At 61.0% G+C, this 16,572-nt stretch overlaps 6 protein-coding genes across 7 annotated transcripts in view; 2 read left to right on the forward strand and 4 right to left on the reverse strand.

Annotated features, from left to right (window-relative positions):
- SDRG_05156 overlaps window positions 1-3,444 on the forward strand; it is a 4,287-nt gene extending 843 nt beyond the window's left edge. The window contains exons 3-4 of one of the 2 annotated variants that reach the window (XM_008610855.1): window positions 25-3,181; window positions 3,231-3,379. In XM_008610855.1, the coding sequence (XP_008609077.1) occupies window positions 25-3,181; window positions 3,231-3,379 (3,306 nt within the window). Of the gene's footprint in view, window positions 1-2; window positions 3,182-3,230 lie in introns of those variants that run through there. The other variant, XM_008610856.1, reaches the window with a different exon arrangement.
- Window positions 3,445-3,653: 209 nt separating this feature from the next.
- SDRG_05157 (hypothetical protein) lies at window positions 3,654-5,413 on the reverse strand (the record flags this gene model as incomplete). Its single annotated transcript, XM_008610857.1, has 1 exon — window positions 3,654-5,413. The coding sequence occupies one exon, from the start codon at window positions 5,411-5,413 to the stop codon at window positions 3,716-3,718; it is 1,698 nt and encodes a 565-aa protein (XP_008609079.1). The 3' UTR covers window positions 3,654-3,715.
- A 274-nt stretch (window positions 5,414-5,687) lies between these two features.
- Window positions 5,688-10,102, reverse strand: SDRG_05158 (hypothetical protein). Its single transcript, XM_008610858.1, has 4 exons — window positions 9,905-10,102; window positions 6,486-9,859; window positions 5,864-6,434; window positions 5,688-5,819 (listed from the first exon to the last, which is right to left on the reverse strand). The coding sequence occupies exons 1-4, from the start codon at window positions 10,038-10,040 to the stop codon at window positions 5,752-5,754; spliced, it is 4,149 nt and encodes a 1,382-aa protein (XP_008609080.1). The 5' UTR covers window positions 10,041-10,102; the 3' UTR covers window positions 5,688-5,751.
- Window positions 10,103-10,878: 776 nt separating this feature from the next.
- Window positions 10,879-13,303, reverse strand: SDRG_05159 (beta-carotene ketolase (CrtO type)). The gene is made up of 15 exons (XM_008610859.1): window positions 13,256-13,303; window positions 13,155-13,215; window positions 12,944-13,109; window positions 12,803-12,895; window positions 12,698-12,753; window positions 12,612-12,647; window positions 12,518-12,564; window positions 12,285-12,465; window positions 12,128-12,244; window positions 11,823-12,074; window positions 11,670-11,780; window positions 11,517-11,619; window positions 11,410-11,459; window positions 11,253-11,366; window positions 10,879-11,206 (listed from the first exon to the last, which is right to left on the reverse strand). The coding sequence occupies exons 1-15, from the start codon at window positions 13,297-13,299 to the stop codon at window positions 10,982-10,984; spliced, it is 1,656 nt and encodes a 551-aa protein (XP_008609081.1). The 5' UTR covers window positions 13,300-13,303; the 3' UTR covers window positions 10,879-10,981.
- Window positions 13,304-14,817: 1,514 nt separating this feature from the next.
- Window positions 14,818-16,063, forward strand: SDRG_05160 (hypothetical protein). Its single transcript, XM_008610860.1, has one exon. The coding sequence runs from the start codon at window positions 14,867-14,869 to the stop codon at window positions 16,019-16,021; it is 1,155 nt and encodes a 384-aa protein (XP_008609082.1). The 5' UTR covers window positions 14,818-14,866; the 3' UTR covers window positions 16,022-16,063.
- Window positions 16,064-16,409: 346 nt separating this feature from the next.
- The window catches only part of SDRG_05161 (hypothetical protein), a gene marked incomplete at its 3' end in the record, with an annotated part of 3,112 nt that continues 2,949 nt past the window's right edge, over window positions 16,410-16,572 (reverse strand). Inside the window, exon 6 of the mRNA XM_008610861.1 lies at window positions 16,410-16,451. Within this exon, the coding sequence (XP_008609083.1) occupies window positions 16,410-16,451 (42 nt within the window). The remainder of the gene's footprint in view (window positions 16,452-16,572) is intronic.

Genomic DNA, 16,572 nt, shown 5'->3' on the forward strand with positions numbered 1-16,572 from the left:
GACAACTCGTCGCGCTTTGGCAAGTTTATCGCGCTGCAGTTTGGCGCCGACCACACGATTGTCGGCGCCAAGATCTCAGTGTACCTCCTCGAGAAGATCCGGCTCAGCCACCAGTCGCTCGGCGAGCGCAACTTTCACATCTTTTACGAGCTCTGCGCCGGCGCCGACGACGACCTCGCCGACTTGCTCGAGCTGAGTGCGATGGAAGACTATGCGATTTTGAGCCAGAGCGAGTGCTACGAGCGGCGGTCGGTCGACGACGCGGCCCAGTTTGGCCTGACGACGCAAGCCTTCCGGGACATGGGCGTCCCGGACGACGAAACCACATTGATTCTGAGTGTCGTCGCCTCGCTTCTGCACCTCGGCAACGTCGCGTTCGACGCGGTGAATTCGTCGACGTCCAACTTGGAGATGGCGGCGATCGCGGCTTCGTCAGCATCGCACTTGGCCACGGCGTCGCGGCTCCTCGGTGTGTCCTCCGAGGCGCTTGTGACGGCGCTCGTGACGCGCCGGATCCATACGACGCGCGAGGTCGTCGAGGTCAAGCTCACGGCGGCGCAGGCCGAGGACGCCAAGCAGTCGCTCATGCAGAGCATCTACGGCGGTCTCTTCCTCTACATTGTCGAGCGCCTCTCCAACATCATTTGCCATGACCGCGCGTGCGTCACGACGATCGGGATCCTCGACATTTTTGGCTTTGAGAACCTCCACACGAACGGGTTTGAGCAGCTCTGCATCAACTACGCCAACGAGCGGCTCCAAGCGCAGTTCAACGACCTCGTCTTTGCCAAGGAGCAGCGCATGTACGCGTCCGAGGGCATCGAGTGGAAGTACATTGAGTTTCCTGACAATGCCCCGTGCCTCCAGCTGCTCGAAGATCGCCCCACCGGCATGTGGTGTCTCCTCGACGAAGAGTGCATCTTGCCAAAGGGCTCAAACGCAGCGTGGATCACCAAGTTGTACCAAACGTTTCTGCCGCTCGACGAGACCATTTCCGAGTCGCGCCGGCACTCGAACCCCGAGCGCGGCCAGCTCAAGAAGCCACCCGTCGGCCCCAAGCCGACTCGACCGTTCTATGCGTCGCACACACAGCAAGTTGCCTACCAGTTTGTGATTGGCCATTTCGCCGGGCGCGTCATGTACGAGCTCGACGCGTTCCTTCAGAAGAACCAAGACGCGCTGCCAGTCGAAGCCATTGGGCTCTGTAACGCGTCGTCGTCGCTGCTCGTGCAGTCGCTGCTCGCACCCAAAGCCAAAGTCCAGGCGAAAGCGACGTCGGCGCCGCGCCTCACTCGAGTGCCCAGCAGTCTCCGCGCCGCCAGCGTCAGCGCCCAGTTCAAGTCGCAGCTCGATGAACTCATCAGCGTCATTGGCAGCACGCAAGCCCGCTACATTCGGTGTATCAAGTCCAACGACGCGGCCGAGCCCCGGTGTTTGCACAAGCCCCGCGTGATCCAGCAACTCCGGTCCGGAGGCGTCCTCGAAGCCGTCAGGATCGCTCGTGCCGGGTACGCAGTCCGCGTCGACCACGCGGTGTTTGTCGAGCAGTTTGGGTTTCTCTTGCCGTCGTCGCCGCGCAAGAGCAAGAAGACGACGACGGTGCTGCCAAACAAGACCAAGTGCGAGCGCATCGCGGCCATGCTCGTACTCGACGGCGAGGACGCTGCTGACGTGGCCAAGCGCGTCTTGAGCGGGCTGACGTACGACCGGTCGGCCTTCCAGGACGCGTGCGGCCGCGCCGGCTTCCAGCTCGGTGTCACAAAGATGTTTTTTCGCAAAGAAGTGTACAACAGCCTCCGGCTCCGTCGCCGTCAAAAGCTGTCGGCGTCGGCGACGCACATCCAGCGCATCTACCGAGGTTACTGCGCCGCCAAGGCGTATGCGATCGCACAAGCGGCCATTGCTGTGCTGCAGGCGTGGGCTCGGCAGGTGCTCACACGCCGCCGGCTCGTCCGACGCAGCGCAATAATGGTGCAAGCGGCATGGCGCCGCTTTGCTGCCGTGCGCCGCTGGACGGTGCTGCGCCGCGGGGTCGCGGCTTGCCAGCGCTTTTGGCGGTCGCGGAAAGTGTGGCTGCGTGCGCGGGCCGCGCGCGAGACGGCCCGACGTCTCGAGCTAGAGGCGTTTGCGCAGGCAGCGCGAGAAGCCCAAGCCATCGTGGACGAGCAACGGCGTGCGGACGACCGGCGCCGGGCGGCTGAACGGGTCGCCGAGCTTGAGCTCGAGCAGAGTATGCCGACACCGACGCTCTCGCCGCGACTTGGGACGTCCCCGGTAGTCTCGGCCATGGTATCGCCGATGGTCACCGCCGTGCCGCCGGTCGTTGCTACCGTGTCGCTGCCACCATCGACAAATACAACAACGACGACGACGACGACGGTGCTGACCGACTCGGCGACCGCGGCGCTCGTCGAGAACCTTACGCTGCAGAACGAGAAGCTCCGGCTCGAGCTCGAGTTGCTTCGACAGCAAACGACGATAACGACGTCGGCGCTCGTGCCACGGGGGGCGCCTGTTGACGAGCTCGCGTTTGCGCACCAGCAGATTGTGTCGCTCTCGCAGCAGCTGCTCACGACCCAGATCCGGTACTCGAATCTGCTCCTCGACTACAATGAGAATGTGCATGGGTATGACGCCGACCGACCGTCACTGAGCGAAGACGCCTTCTCGATGGTCGACGACCTCGCGGTCCCGTGTCCCGATACGCTCGAGTGCGCCCAAGAGCAGCTCCGCACGCTTCTCCGGAAGCTCCATGCGGCAAAGGAGAAGCTCAAGCATCTCGAAGCCGACCGCGTCCGCAAGCCACGATGCGATTCGATCGAAGGGCTCGAGTTTTACCCGCGCAAGTCGACCGAGTGGCGGCCGGCGTTCTACCCGCCGCTGGACGAATTGGGCTACGACTCGGACGCCGACGAGTACGACTCGCGCGTCGACGAGCTCCAGCGCCAAGTCGACAGCCTCCGGACCTGCATGCTCACAAAGCGGTCGCTCGCGAGCCTCCCGAGCACGGTCTCGACGGCCTCGGACATTGTCGAGCGCCGGCCGACGAGCCGCCTCACGTACCACGTGCGCGATATCTCCAAGTGGGCGCGCGACGTAGTCTGCTACGAGTGCAAAGCTGAGTTTACGTGGTTTACACGGCGCCACCACTGCCGATTGTGCGGCCACTCGTTCTGCCACGGTATCGTTTGTATCAATGTATCAAGTCGAGGGCCTCATGTGGTATGCAGAACACTCGAACCGCCGCGCGTGCCTTGTCGGGTGTGGCGCCGACGACGAGTCGGCGCCCGTCCGCGTCTGTGACGTGTGCTTTGTCGAAATCTGCGTCGAAGCGCGCAAGTCGGAGGCCCCGTCCCGCCGGTTTCCACAATTTGTCTAGTTTTGGACATTATTTATCGCGTATTTCATGAATTCTACTTTTGCACCATTTCTCTACCATTTTGTGCACAAACTGTCTGTATTTTTATGTTGACAAATTGTAAATTGTGCTGTGACAATTTGGCTTGCGCCCAGCGTATTTTCGGCACCGCAACGCCAGCGCGCCACGTCACGCTAAAGGTGGCAGATACTGCCTCTAATACCGGATACCATCTAGGTATCCGGATACGTATCTCGGAATTTGCGCGCCACAGCAAAACGAGCTTGCCACGCCCCATACCAATGTATTGTGTCCTTTGCATCAAAGACTAAGTGACAATCTCGACGTGCGGTCGAGTCAGAAGAAGCGCCGACGGTGGCGCGGGGGCCCCTTGCGCTGGTTTGGCGTCTCGAGCGGGCGCTTCCGGTCCTGCGTCAGCACGGCGAGCAGCGCAATCGCATCCACGGCCATCGGCATCGTCGTCTGCATCGCAGTGCAAAGCTCGTCGAGGACGCGGCGCCACATGGCCTGGAGGACCGGCGCGTTGGGCACGCGCGCCACGAGCTTCGACACGTACGAGAGCACCGTCGATGCCGCCTGCGCCTTCAAAAACGTCAACGCCGCCAGGTGGCGCGCGGTCATCGCCTTTTGCCGAACCACAAGCTTGCGCGAGAGTGCCACGTAGGGCAAAAGGGGCAGTGCGTTCGTGATTGTTTCGGGGTCCAGCGTCGCCGACTCGTACACGCCGGCCGACGCCACGGTATACTGCACGAGCAGTGCCAAGGCGGGTGGCGGCAGCATCGGGCCTGTCGCCCAGGCGCCTTCCACAGCAAACCGCCCCGAGCGCTGCCAGAGACGCTCGATCAGCTTCTCGTCCAGAGGCACGGCGGTATCCAACTGGGCGAGCCACAAAAGGCTGTGCACGGCCGCCACCGACAGCGCCTTGGGTTTCGTGTCGGCATCGAGCCAGCGCCAGAGTGGCGTCACGTACTTGGTACATGGCAGCGTCGGCACCGCCTTGCGCACTGCGGCGACCGCCACGGCTGCTTCACTCAACGGAATACGTTCATGGTAGGTCGGCTTGTTTAGCTGCGATAAGAACGGCGTCAGCACGCCAAAGCGAAACTGGTCAATGATGGCGGTCGCCTGCCGCGGCAACCGCGCGCCAAACCACGTCAGCTCGTCCGTCACATCCCAATAGTGCTCGAGTCGTAAAATGTGCTTGACGAGCGTGTTGGTGTCGGCCTTGTAGCGGCCGTCCTCGAGCAGTCGCGCGACCGCAGTCTGGAGGCGGCGCCAGAGCAGCTTGATGCACTCGGTGGCAAACGGCAGCTCCAAGCGAGGACATGCGGGTGTGTCGGTGCAACCCGCCAAGCTCGCTAGCAAGTCGACCACGTGCGACGACGACGCCATGCACCGGCCCCAGCGCGAGACGAGCCGCCGCATGGCCGGCAGCAGCGCCTCCCAGCCAAAGCGACAGAGCATGCGGTGAATCCAATTCGCGACAGGTGCGAGGTGCGTGCCGCGGACGACGCGGAGCGCGTCACCGAGAAACGCGTCCAGAACGTCCATATTGCCAACGACCTCGAGCGCGTGCATCATGGCCTTGTACTCGGACGCCGTCGCCGACGTCTTCTTGCGGGTCGCGCGCGCCGCGACACGAATGTTCATGTCTGGAATTGCTTGCTTGAGCACCTCGGCGGCCGCCTCGGGGTCGGTCGGCGCAAGCGCGATCGCCTGCGCCGCCACCACCTTGCCACCGAGTACGCACATCATATGCATCTTGAGCCACTCGATCAAAAACGGCGGGTCACCTTCGCCTACTTCGACGAGGGGGAACTTTTCGACGTTGCACACATCGTCGAGCTTCACATGTTGCAGGTAGAGCGCGGCGCCAGGCGGCAGGGGGGCCGCCGGTGCGTAGCTCTCAACGGCTTCAATACCCAACGTCAACGAGTAGCGCGTCACCAGTGCAAAGTCCGACTCGTTCATCTCGAGGATGCGAGCAACGCGCGACGGCGTCTCGGGGTTGTCAAGGCGCATGAGCCACAGCATTCTACTGCGGTATCGAGAGAGAATGCGCGTTTGACCTTCGGACGAGTACGAAGCATGGTTCCATGGAGGAAGGGACCGTTGGCGGACGCCCTGTCCCAACACTTCACACCGGCCTGTCAGAAAATGACTCAACGATTGTCGTTGCAGTCTACCCACCTTGAGATAGGATGAGGCTGATGTCTCGGCAAGTCTGTACGTCGTGTCGAGTCGGCCACCACGAGTCGTCTTCAACTAACTATCAATCTATCAATCTATCGATCCATTCGGAGAACCATCTTGCATATAACTTGTTTCAACTCGTGTTGGTATGGCGACTAAAAATGCGACTAAATAAACGACTAGAACGGGTGCACTTTGGGCAGCGACCGCGGCGACGTGCTGCCATTGCCAAGCGCGGGGCGTGCGACTAGGAGATGTCGTCGTCACTCGAGATGGCTAATGAAGGTCTACCTTGGGGGCCATGCGCCATGGCCGATGCCATTTGGTTGAAGAACGACGCGTTCTCAGCCACCGCGGCCTCGAGCTCCTTGATCTTCGCCTCTTGCTCGAGCGCGAGCTCGATGAGCGACTGCCGGACCTCGGCGCTGTTGACGAGCATCTCTTCCAGCGGCATTGACGTGGCTGGCAGCGGGACACATGCGCGCGAGAGCACCGCCGCCCGGAGCCGCTCGACGTCGTTTGAGACCTGCGTCGCGAGCGGGTAGTATTCGCAGGCGGCGTGCCACGCAGTGGCCGTGAGCGAGTGCGCGGTGAGGAGCGCGGTCTGAACCGTCGGGTTGGTCAAAATGGTCGAGAGGCGCGACGTGGCCTTGTCCTGGATCTTGGTGACAAGGAACCGGACGACTGAGTAGCTCATGCTGTAGTCGTACACCTCCTTGACCGTGTCAATGACCGGGTGCAACGGCTCGAGCGCCGGCGGAAGGTGCGGCTCGGGTTCTGGCACCGGCGGCGGTGGCGCAACTAGGTCGGCCTCCACCACCGCGGACGGCGTCGGTGGTGTTGCTTCCGGGTGCGACACGGCCTACACACGTCCTCCGATATGACGCAGTCAAGATACTTGAAGGCATCGTACCTGCAAGATCTGCGTCAGCGCCTTGATCACCATGGGCTGCTCGACAACGACCGAGAGTGCTTGGAGGCACTGCGCATAGTTGTCGACGAGGTCGCCGTTCTCGCCATTGCTGTTGGTCGGCGCTTGGATGCCCAACGCGCCAAGGACGTGGGCCATGTCGCCTGCGTCCAGCGCACGTGTCACCGAGCTATGGCCGTGCCGAGAGCTTGCGACCCGCGCGGCTTCAACGACGATGGCCTCGCGCGCTGTCGCACGCCGCTCGTGCTCGTCTTCCTCAAGGCGACGGGCGTGCGGGCTGGAGGTTGACACGTGCGGACGGACGCCAGGTGCCTCGACACGACGGTCGTGTTCGAGGTTGTCATGGCGCCGCCGCGCGGCCTCGGCTTCGTCCGTTTGCCGCTGGAGCTCGTCCCGCATTGCTTGGAGCTCGCGCTCGAACGCTTCGCGGTGGGCAGCTTCCGCCGCGGCGCGCTCGGCCGCCCATGCCGCCCGTGTCGCGGCCTCTTCGTCCTTTTGTCGTTGCCGCTCGGCAGCGAGCGCTGCTCGTTCGGCGGCGGCCGCGGCTTCGATCGCGTCGCGCGCGCGGGCCAGCTCTTCCTGCTGCTTGCGCAGCTGTCCGGCGACCGTGGCTTCTTCGGCGCGGAGGCGCGCGTCGCGGGCCTCCCGGGCCGCCCGCCAAATGCGACGCGAGCGCCAAAAGCGCTGGCAGGCGTCCACACCGTTGCGCAGGCAGCAGTAGCGCGTCCGTGCGGCATGGCGGCGAAAAGCCGCTTGGATTCGAGTTGCACTCGCCTTGCGCTGGCGCCGCACCGTCAGCGCCGCTCTTGCCCAGGCTTGCAGCACTTGCACGGCCTTGTGGCGGGCGCGGGCTTCCTCGCGGGCGACGTGCCCACGGTAGAGTCGCTGGAGCTGGAGCGTGCACGCGGTCAACGTCTGCCGACGCAGCCAGCGCAGCTGGTTGTACACTTCTTTCCGGAAGAAAATCTTCGAGTACCCGAGCTGGAAGCCGGCACGACCGCACGCGTCTTGGAGCTCGGTGCGGGAGTACTTGCCGTTGCTCAGGATCGTCTTGGCGAGCGCCGCGTCCGGTGCGTCGAGGGCGAGGAGCACCGCGGCGACGACGAGCTCGGTACGCTGCTTCGTGCCGTCGCCCCGGTGCACACTTGGTGGCGTCTTGCCGGCTTTGGGCTTCTTGGGCTTGGGCACCAGGAAGCCAAACGCTTGGACAAAATGGCCGTGGTCTTCGCGGACCGCGTACCCGGCGCGAGCGATCCGGACAGCTTCGAGGACGCCGCCGGACCGGAGCTGCTGGATCACGCGGGGCTTGTGCAGACAGCGGGGTGCGCCGGCGTCGTTGGACTTGACACACCGAATGTACCGAGCTTGCGTGCTGCCAATGACGCTGATGAGGTCGTCAAGCTGGGATTTGAACTGGGCGCTGACGCTGGCGGTGCGAAGACTGCTCGGTGCCCGCGAGAGACCCTTGTTGGCTGTGCTTTGCTTGCCACCACGCTTGGGCGCACCCAGCAGTGCCTGCACCATCGGCGCCGACGAGCCTTGGCAGAGCGCGACGGCTTCGGCCGGCAGCGCGTCTTGGTTCTTCTGAAGGAACGCGTCGAGCTCGTACATGACGCGCCCGGCGAAATGGCCAATCACAAACTGAAAGCTAGCTTGCTGCGTGCGTGACGCGTAGAACGGCCGTGAGCCGGCAACACCATGACTCGTGAGCCCGTCGTACGACATACGGCGGTCGACGACCGGTGGTCGACGGCTCACGTCAGCGCTCGAGACGCGTCGGCTCGGGAGTATTGGACTCGGCTCTTCCAGCGGCAGAAACGTCTGGTACAACTTGGTGATCCACGCTTCGTTTGAGCCCTTTGGCAAGATGCACTCTTCGTCGAGGAGACACCACATGCCGGTGGGGCGATCTTCGAGCAGCTGGAGGCACGGGGCATTGTCAGGAAACTCAATGTACTTCCACTCGATGCCCTCGGACGCGTACATGCGCTGCTCCTTGGCAAAGACGAGGTCGTTGAACTGCGCTTGGAGCCGCTCGTTGGCGTAGTTGATGCAGAGCTGCTCAAACCCGTTCGTGTGGAGGTTCTCAAACCCAAAAATGTCGAGGATCCCGATCGTCGTGACGCACGCGCGGTCATGGCAAATGATGTTGGAGAGGCGCTCGACAATGTAGAGGAAGAGACCGCCGTAGATGCTCTGCATGAGCGACTGCTTGGCGTCCTCGGCCTGCGCCGCCGTGAGCTTGACCTCGACGACCTCGCGCGTCGTATGGATCCGGCGCGTCACGAGCGCCGTCACAAGCGCCTCGGAGGACACACCGAGGAGCCGCGACGCCGTGGCCAAGTGCGATGCTGACGAAGCCGCGATCGCCGCCATCTCCAAGTTGGACGTCGACGAATTCACCGCGTCGAACGCGACGTTGCCGAGGTGCAGAAGCGAGGCGACGACACTCAGAATCGATGTGGTTTCGTCGTCCGGGACGCCCATGTCCCGGAAGGCTTGCGTCGTCAGGCCAAACTGGGCCGCGTCGTCGACCGACCGCCGCTCGTAGCACTCGCTCTGGCTCAAAATCGCATAGTCTTCCATCGCACTCAGCTCGAGCAAGTCGGCGAGGTCGTCGTCGGCGCCGGCGCAGAGCTCGTAAAAGATGTGAAAGTTGCGCTCGCCGAGCGACTGGTGGCTGAGCCGGATCTTCTCGAGGAGGTACACTGAGATCTTGGCGCCGACAATCGTGTGGTCGGCGCCAAACTGCAGCGCGATAAACTTGCCAAAGCGCGACGAGTTGTCATTGCGGACCGTCTTGGCGTTCCCAAACGCCTCCAAAATCGGGTTGGTCTGCAGAATCTGCGTCTGAATGACCGTCGTCGTCGTCACGGGTGTCGTCACTGGCGTCTTGAGCCGACTTTGACGTTTGGCCGGCGTCTTGGCCGGACTTGAAGTCATCGAGGACGTCGGTGCGCCGACCGTCGCGAGGTACTGCATGAGAAACTTGGTGTTCTCTGTCTTGCCGGCGCCCGACTCGCCCGAGACCAAGATCGACTGGTTCTTCTTCTCGTCGCGCATGCAGCGGTACGCCATCGACGCGATCGCAAACACATGCGGCGGCGCGTCGCTGTCCATGGCCTCGTACGCGCGGACGTGCTGCATCGAGTACATGTTGATGGGCCGGAACGGGTTGAACGCAAGCAGAATGTCGCCAATGTACGTGTAGATGAGGTCGTGCTCGAAGCGGTTCGCGACCGCAAAGAGCAGCTCGGGCTCGTGCAAATACTGGAGCTGGATCAAGTTGGGCACGTTCGTAAAGTCGTCGACGTCGTTGCGCAGGTGCAAGCTCGGTTCGACCTCGGCGCCATGGCCTAAGGCAGCTACATGACGCGAAGGAATCGATGGCTGCAACGTACGCAGGTCGATGTCAATGTCGCCGCGGCCGCCGTCGCGCCGGACGCGCACGCGGTGCAGGTCGTGGCACTCGTCCACGACGCCCGGGACCCATATCTCGTCGTCGTCCTTGACCCAGACGCGGGCGCCAGCCTCCATGATGGTGCGTCGGCTTGTCTATCTGCGGAATGCCATGCGCTTTGGCCGCTGTCACTTTTTTTAACGCGTTGAGTGATGGGATGCTGTCACCGCGCCCGTTACGTATTCTATTTTTCCACTTTATCTTGATCTTTGTATGCAATTTAAAACCTCGAACGTCGATCGGCTGTTGATGCAATCACATGGCGTGCCCATATCACTTGGTTAGCATTGTACTTGGTGTTTGTATGCCAATGCATGATGGGGATGAATGCACGCAACTACGTTTTTTCGATTTCCGGTTTTACTCACAAAGTCCCACGGGTCGAACGAGCGGCTTCGAATCCCAGCCAAGCGTACTGCAAAGTAGCTACGAAGAAGCAGAAGCAGATGCGAGCAACTACGACCACGACTGCCCCAAGTGCATGGCCGACGACGGCGACGCCGTGCGCAGCTTCAAATAACTGTCGACGCAGCACCAGAGTGTGGGCTCGGAGCAGAAAAATGATGGTTTAGCTGGTCTTCTCGCGGTGGGAGGCGCGATTTGCTTCAAGAAGACGGCGTCATTTGGTGGGGGTTGACGGGGGGATCGTCACAGGTGCGTATTCTTGCGCCATGATGCGCGCCAGAGTCATGGATGACGAGGTAGATGCCACCTGAGAAGATCCTATGGGATGGCCGAATGACTATCATACGACTGCTACTACGTAGGACGTCTGAGGAAAGAAGGCGGCCACGGGCACAGGGGCACTTGAAGGCAGGTTGCTGACATTTCGCAGGCACCACGACACCACAGCGCGCCACGTCATGGGCGCCAGCTGCCACCTGCGACATGCGCCCGCATAATTTTTAAAAAATCCATAAAAATACAGCCACTCAGAACTCAGGTTTGTGGGATCTTACTTGGTCGACCGATGGCAGCTACCAAGTACCGGTATGGCATACGACCAAGACCAAGACGCTCATGGCATGTCGCGGAGACAGACGTTGGCCGCGTTGCGCCCGCAGGCGCCCATGACGCCGCCGCCAGGGTGCGTGCCGGCCGAGCAGAGGTAGAGGCCGTCGATAGGCGTCCGGTAGTCGGCGTAGCCGCTGAGCGGGCGCAGCCAAAAGAGCTGGTCGAGGCCCATCGCGCCGTGAAAGATGTTGCCGCGCGGCAGTGAAAAGATGCGCTCGAGGTCGGGCGGCTACACGATTCTCGTTGTAGTAGCTTGCATAGAATCGGTAGCGTACCGTCAGCATGTCGTAGCCGAGCACCGACTGCTTGAAGCCGGGTGCATATTGCTCAATGACCGAAAACACTTGGTCGGCGTACTGCGCCTTCTTCGCATCGGTCCACGGCCCGTCCTACGTTGCCAAAATGAGTGGCCTGGGTTGCAAATCTGTGTACCTTGGGCGCATACGGCGTGTACTGTACAAAGAGCAGTGCAATGTGCTTGCCTACATAGCACAAAGCCACTTGCTAGTCGACTGCAATTCCAGGTACCACAGTTGTACCTTCGGGCGCGATCGAGGCGTCGAGCGCGGTCGGGATGTTCAGCTCGATCACGGGCCGCTTCGAGCAGTAGCCTTGCTCGACGTCAAGAAACGCATCGTGGATCTAGTGCGTCCGTCGCATTGAGTGTCTGGCGTCGGTGTGTGAGGCCGCACCTGCGCCATGGAATCCTCAAAGTGCGTGGTGCCCCGATGGTGTGGCATCGCGCCCGACCCGACGTTTGGCGCGCAGCTAAAGTTGGGCAGCGCACTCAGCGCCACGTTGATCTACAAGAACTTATTGAGCGAGATAACGTTCAACATGCGCACCTTGGTCGACGCCGACTCGGTGTTCCACGCTTTTTCAAAATGAGCGACCAAGTCGATTGGGAGCAGCTGGCGGTCGATAAGCTCGAGAAACGTCAGAGACGGACTCGCATTCGAGAGCACGGTCGACGCCGCAATGTGGTCCCCGGACGCAAGCGTGACGCCGGCGACGCGACCGTTCGCCACGTCAATCGATTGGACAGTAGCATCGGTGACGAGGTGCACGCCAGCTTCCAGTGCCGCTTTAGTCAGTGCCTGGATATCAAGTATTTGGTCAGCAGTGGTCGGGAAGTGAGTTGATGACGCACCGACGTGACACCGCCCATACCGCCTTTCACGTGGCCCCATGTACCCTTGATGCCGTTGACTTCGCCCATAATGTGGTGGAAGAGCACGTACGCCGACCCTGGCGTCGACGGCGACAGCTACTTTGTGCATCAGCAAGTGACGTCAGTAGAAATGTACCTTGGCGCCAATGATGGCGTCGGTTGCGAGCGTGGCCTTGAGCACGTCGCTCTCAAACCACTTGTTCAAAATCTTGTCGGCCGGCGCCGTCATAAACTCGAGGAAGGTCGGGAGCTCGGACCCGAGCTTGGTGCAGCGCACACCCAAGTGGCCCAGCGATCGGAGCGCATCCATGCGGGCCCTAACCCGAAGCATCACGACCACATTCTTGTTGGTAGCGTCAAGAAGGGTACGTCAACGACGAAGTCGGGCCCAACGCCACCTTGAGATCCGGTGGCAGCTATGACTTTAGCATGGAAGCCTAGTACTTGCAAAGACAGCATGTACCTCGTCCACAAGCGGGACAAAAAAGTCGACAAGGCGCTAGACGCACGCCATGATCACGCACCGTTCGATCACAACAGGTTGCGTACGTCGAGCATCGCGTTGTAGGCAGGGTACTTGGCCGCGTCGGCCTTGGAGAATTGCGCTACGACCAAGCACTACGGCCTCGGATACGATGGACGATCGAGCTCTACCGATGCTCGCTTGGTTGGCCTGCATGTCGCTGCCGAGAAGGAGGCTCTGGCCGTTGAGCAGCGGCGTGAACGACGACGGATCGCGTGGGTAGACTAGCCAAACGCGTTGATCACCACGCAACAACTTCAGGGTCTTCATACTCTCCAGGCCGTGCCGGTACAAGTCGAGGTCGCGGATGATCTGCGGCCGAAAGAGGCTAAAGACGTACGAGGCGCGGGAGAAGTGAAAGTCCGGAATGATCTCTTCCGTAACGGCCGCGCCGCCGAGCAAGTGGCGCTTCTCGAGGACGCACACCGACTTGCCGGCCTAGACAGCGTCAGCATGAGCTCACGCTGGTCGTAGCGAGAGGACCTTGGCGAGGTACGTGGCCGCGACGAGCCCGTTGTGGCCACCGCCCACGATGACCGCGTCCCTACTTGCACTCAGATCGTAGTCGTCTTGCGTCCGGATACCATTGGCGCGTCAGGTGCTGGCGGACGGCGTGCGTTGCTTGCATGACGATCGCCAAATGCAGTCGGTTGAAAAGATCGCGCGGAGAATGTTATAACAAAACACGTCCGTTCCGCGCCAATCCGATCGCGCTGCGGTGGAGGCAATGTGTTATATCGTCCCAAAACACAGGTTCAACCTGGTTCTAACACGTTCTGACCATGTTACGATCATTTGATTGGCGCTTCGGTACAGGCTTTCTTTTTAGCCAATGGCATGCACGCGAAGGCCCAGGTTCAACAGGACCGGCGGGAACCAGCACAAGGCGTGAACGTTCGTGTTCTTTCGTAATCCCACGCGCTAATATCATATTGAGGTCCACGGCCGTCCATCATGAATGATCCATTTCGCTAGTGCAGCTTCCCCCGCGAGAGCCAGACCAGCCCCTTGGCGACATGGGGGTCGACAGGCAACGAAACGCGAGTCGTAGACGGCGCCCACCATTGCGGAAACATCAAGTTGATGGGTGCGCGAACGATAGAGTCGTCGTGCCGGTATCCGTGATGAGCTGCATACAAACAGCCTTCCGCTTCGCCCCATCACGAGCGGACGCCATCCATTGCACAAGCTTGGCAGGCCTCGTAGGTACTTGCAGTAGCAACGCATTTCTCGGCACCACTTGCGGGCTTGGTATGCTGCCACGCGTCTGTATCGAGGCGGTTCGTGTCAGCGCGAGACCAGCCTTTTTACGCTGCCACGCACGTGATTGGGCACTGCATTAAAAGGCGCGCCATTGATTGGCGAAAGGCTCCAACTTCTGTCCAATCACACGTGGTGCAGCTTTCGACGGCGAGGATCTTTGACAACTTCAACGTGCGACGGAAACGCTGTCATAAGTTGCGAAGCAACGTTCGAAGAATCGACGGATCACGCGCACTTCGAGCTCGTTGGACTTTGTCGAACAAATGGCGGCCGTATGCACCCCCTGCGTCTGCTGTCAGCCTTCGGTCCTCGGCCACGAGCTTCGACGTCCTGAACCTTCGACGCTCCACGCCCGACCAGATGTGTCACCGCGCCCGTATCCGGATGTAGCGGGACATTGGGTTTTACCCAAATCAGTCCATCGATCTCGTCATCTCGGTCCATGACGCACGATGTTGTGTGTGGGAGGTCCGCAGCAGTCGTCGTTAGCAAGTCTCTGCGTCACAACCAGACTAGACAATTGATTCGGCGCGAAAGAACTGCAGTCCGAGCTCTAAATAACACACATCGTTCAAGAGGTTACATAACGACTCGGTTCATCTCCGCCCATTCGACTCGCATCCAGTCCAAGCAAGGTGCCACGTCGGCACGGAGCGATAACCGCTCGGTCATCGAGTCTGCTCGGTCGGTCGCTCCCTACAGAATGCACCAACGCACTCTCTACCCGCCGAACTGCGTGATGGTCTCCATGCACTGTGATCACTTCCAGTCGCCCAGCTTGGGACATTGGGCTAAACCCCACCTTGCCGTTCGTATCCGGATATGGCTACTGTAGTTTCCGAGAGCAAAGAAGTATCATTCGATCCAGCCAACTTCAAGTGTACAAGCCCAACGGCCGGTGCTTATTTCTCAATCTTCTGCCCACTGCTCCGATGCCTAGCATGCTCACACCGATGGCTCCGCACTGGGGCGCGGGCTCGAGCCTCAGTGCGAGATCTTCCAATGCGAGCTCCTCCTCCACGCTGCGCACGTTCCTTTTGCTCAAAGACCCGTCGACCGCCGACGCGACCACGATGTATGTATCGTACAAATCCCAGGCGAGCCAGCGCGCCGTGACGTGGGCCGACCTCGCGCCCGTCGACCCGCTCTTGCCGCTCTCGATCCACGTGCCGCTGCGCCGCCGCACGAGCAGCTCGTTCGACACGATGTCGTCCGAGTCGATGGCGCAGAACGTATGGCAGCTCAGCTTTGACTTTCTCGACCTCGAGTCGCTCACGCAGTGCAGCCTCGTGTGCAAGGAAATGCACGAAGTCGCCAAGTCGCCGTACCTCTGGCTCAGCGCCTACTGTCGCAGATGGCGCAACAACAACCGCCTCTCGCGCAAGTTTATGCTCCTCTCGTACAAGAACCTCGTCGCGATGAACGCACTCCGCGCGAACATCGACCCCAAGGTCTCGACGCGCGGCCGCACCGCGCTCCAGCCGGACCTCACGGTGCACGTCCTCAACAATTCGATGCTCCGGAGCTTCCAGCGCGGGGCCGTCGACTCGATCCGCTCGTACAGCGCGCTGCCCGTGCTCTCGGTCGCGAAAGCCCTGGGACTCGACGTGAGCTACTTTGAGGTCGGCCAGATCAAGGGCTGCGCAAGCGTCGGCATCGCGTCCGTGTACGACAAGCCGTCGATGAACGCCTATGGCTTTGGCATGGACGACCATGTGGGCTGGAAGGGCATTTCGTTCGGGTACCACAGCCACGACGGCGGCTTCGTGGCACACAACGGCGAGGTCAGCTACGGCGGCGTGCGCTCGTCGTTTGGCCCTGGCTTTGGCAAGGACAACGAGAGTAACCCGGACGGGTCGGTCGTGGGCTGCGGCTTTAACCGCAAGACGCGCGAGATCTTTTTCACGCTCAACGGACGCATGGTCGGCGCGCCGCCCGTGCTCATTCCGACTGAGAAAGTGCGGTACGCGGCGGCGGTCGCGCTCCACTCGTTCAACGACGCGTGCGTCCTCAACCTTGGCGGCGCGCCCTTTCGCTTTGACATTGACGAGTACTGCCTCTCGCTGGCGTACCAAGATAGTATTTAATCGTGTGTGTAGTTGTGTTTTAATCTATTCCTTGTACATCGAGTTCTTATTGTCCTCTCCTTTTGTATCAAGCGCGAGACTATTCTAGAAAGAAAGGATGGCGAGGAGGCATCCCTGGCGTCTGAAACGAAGCTGCGTGTGGGGACGCCACGTCATGGATACAGTGTAACTGTCATACGTGGCACGACCAGCGACCAGATGTGGGTGTTGTGAATGCTCATGCGCGTGAACTGATTCGCAACGTGCCTCTGCACACGCCTGGTCGGTCCGCAGGGATATGCACCAGCTGGCGCCGTCTTTCTTTGCAGCCAAAAGAGCGGTTGCCGGCGCGTGTCGAATGACAAGTCGTACGGCGAACACGCAGCACACGCGCTGGAATCAAGTGCACTCAGGCGTCGCGCTTGCAAAGCCTCGAATCTTTTTTGGCCACCTTGATGTCACAACGCAAGCACGTTTGATGACACAAGATGCATCACGGGAAAATGAACTTGCGCTCTACCCACGCTTGGATCTTTATTGCCATACATATCCACTCGAATCGCTCGATGGTC

The sequence above is a fragment of the Saprolegnia diclina genome, assembly GCF_000281045.1.
Source record: "Saprolegnia diclina VS20 unplaced genomic scaffold supercont1.13, whole genome shotgun sequence".
NCBI lineage: Eukaryota > Oomycota > Saprolegniomycetes > Saprolegniales > Saprolegniaceae > Saprolegnia > Saprolegnia diclina.

Coding starts and splice junctions, on each gene's coding strand:
- SDRG_05158 (XM_008610858.1), bottom strand. CDS start 10,040: ATGGAGGCTGGCGCCCGCGTCTGGGTCAAGGACGACGACGAGATATGG. Junction 9,860..9,904: donor CGACATTGACATCGACCTGC/GTACGTTGCAGC, acceptor TAGCTGCCTTAG/GCCATGGCGCCGAGGTCGAA. Junction 5,820..5,863: donor CATGGCGCATGGCCCCCAAG/GTAGACCTTCAT, acceptor GACATCTCCTAG/TCGCACGCCCCGCGCTTGGC.
- SDRG_05160 (XM_008610860.1), top strand. CDS start 14,867: ATGCCTAGCATGCTCACACCGATGGCTCCGCACTGGGGCGCGGGCTCG.
- SDRG_05159 (XM_008610859.1), bottom strand. CDS start 13,299: ATGCAAGCAACGCACGCCGTCCGCCAGCACCTGACGCGCCAATG. Junction 12,754..12,802: donor GGCCAACCAAGCGAGCATCG/GTAGAGCTCGAT, acceptor GCTTGGTCGTAG/CGCAATTCTCCAAGGCCGAC. Junction 11,781..11,822: donor CCGAGTCGGCGTCGACCAAG/GTGCGCATGTTG, acceptor AAGTTCTTGTAG/ATCAACGTGGCGCTGAGTGC.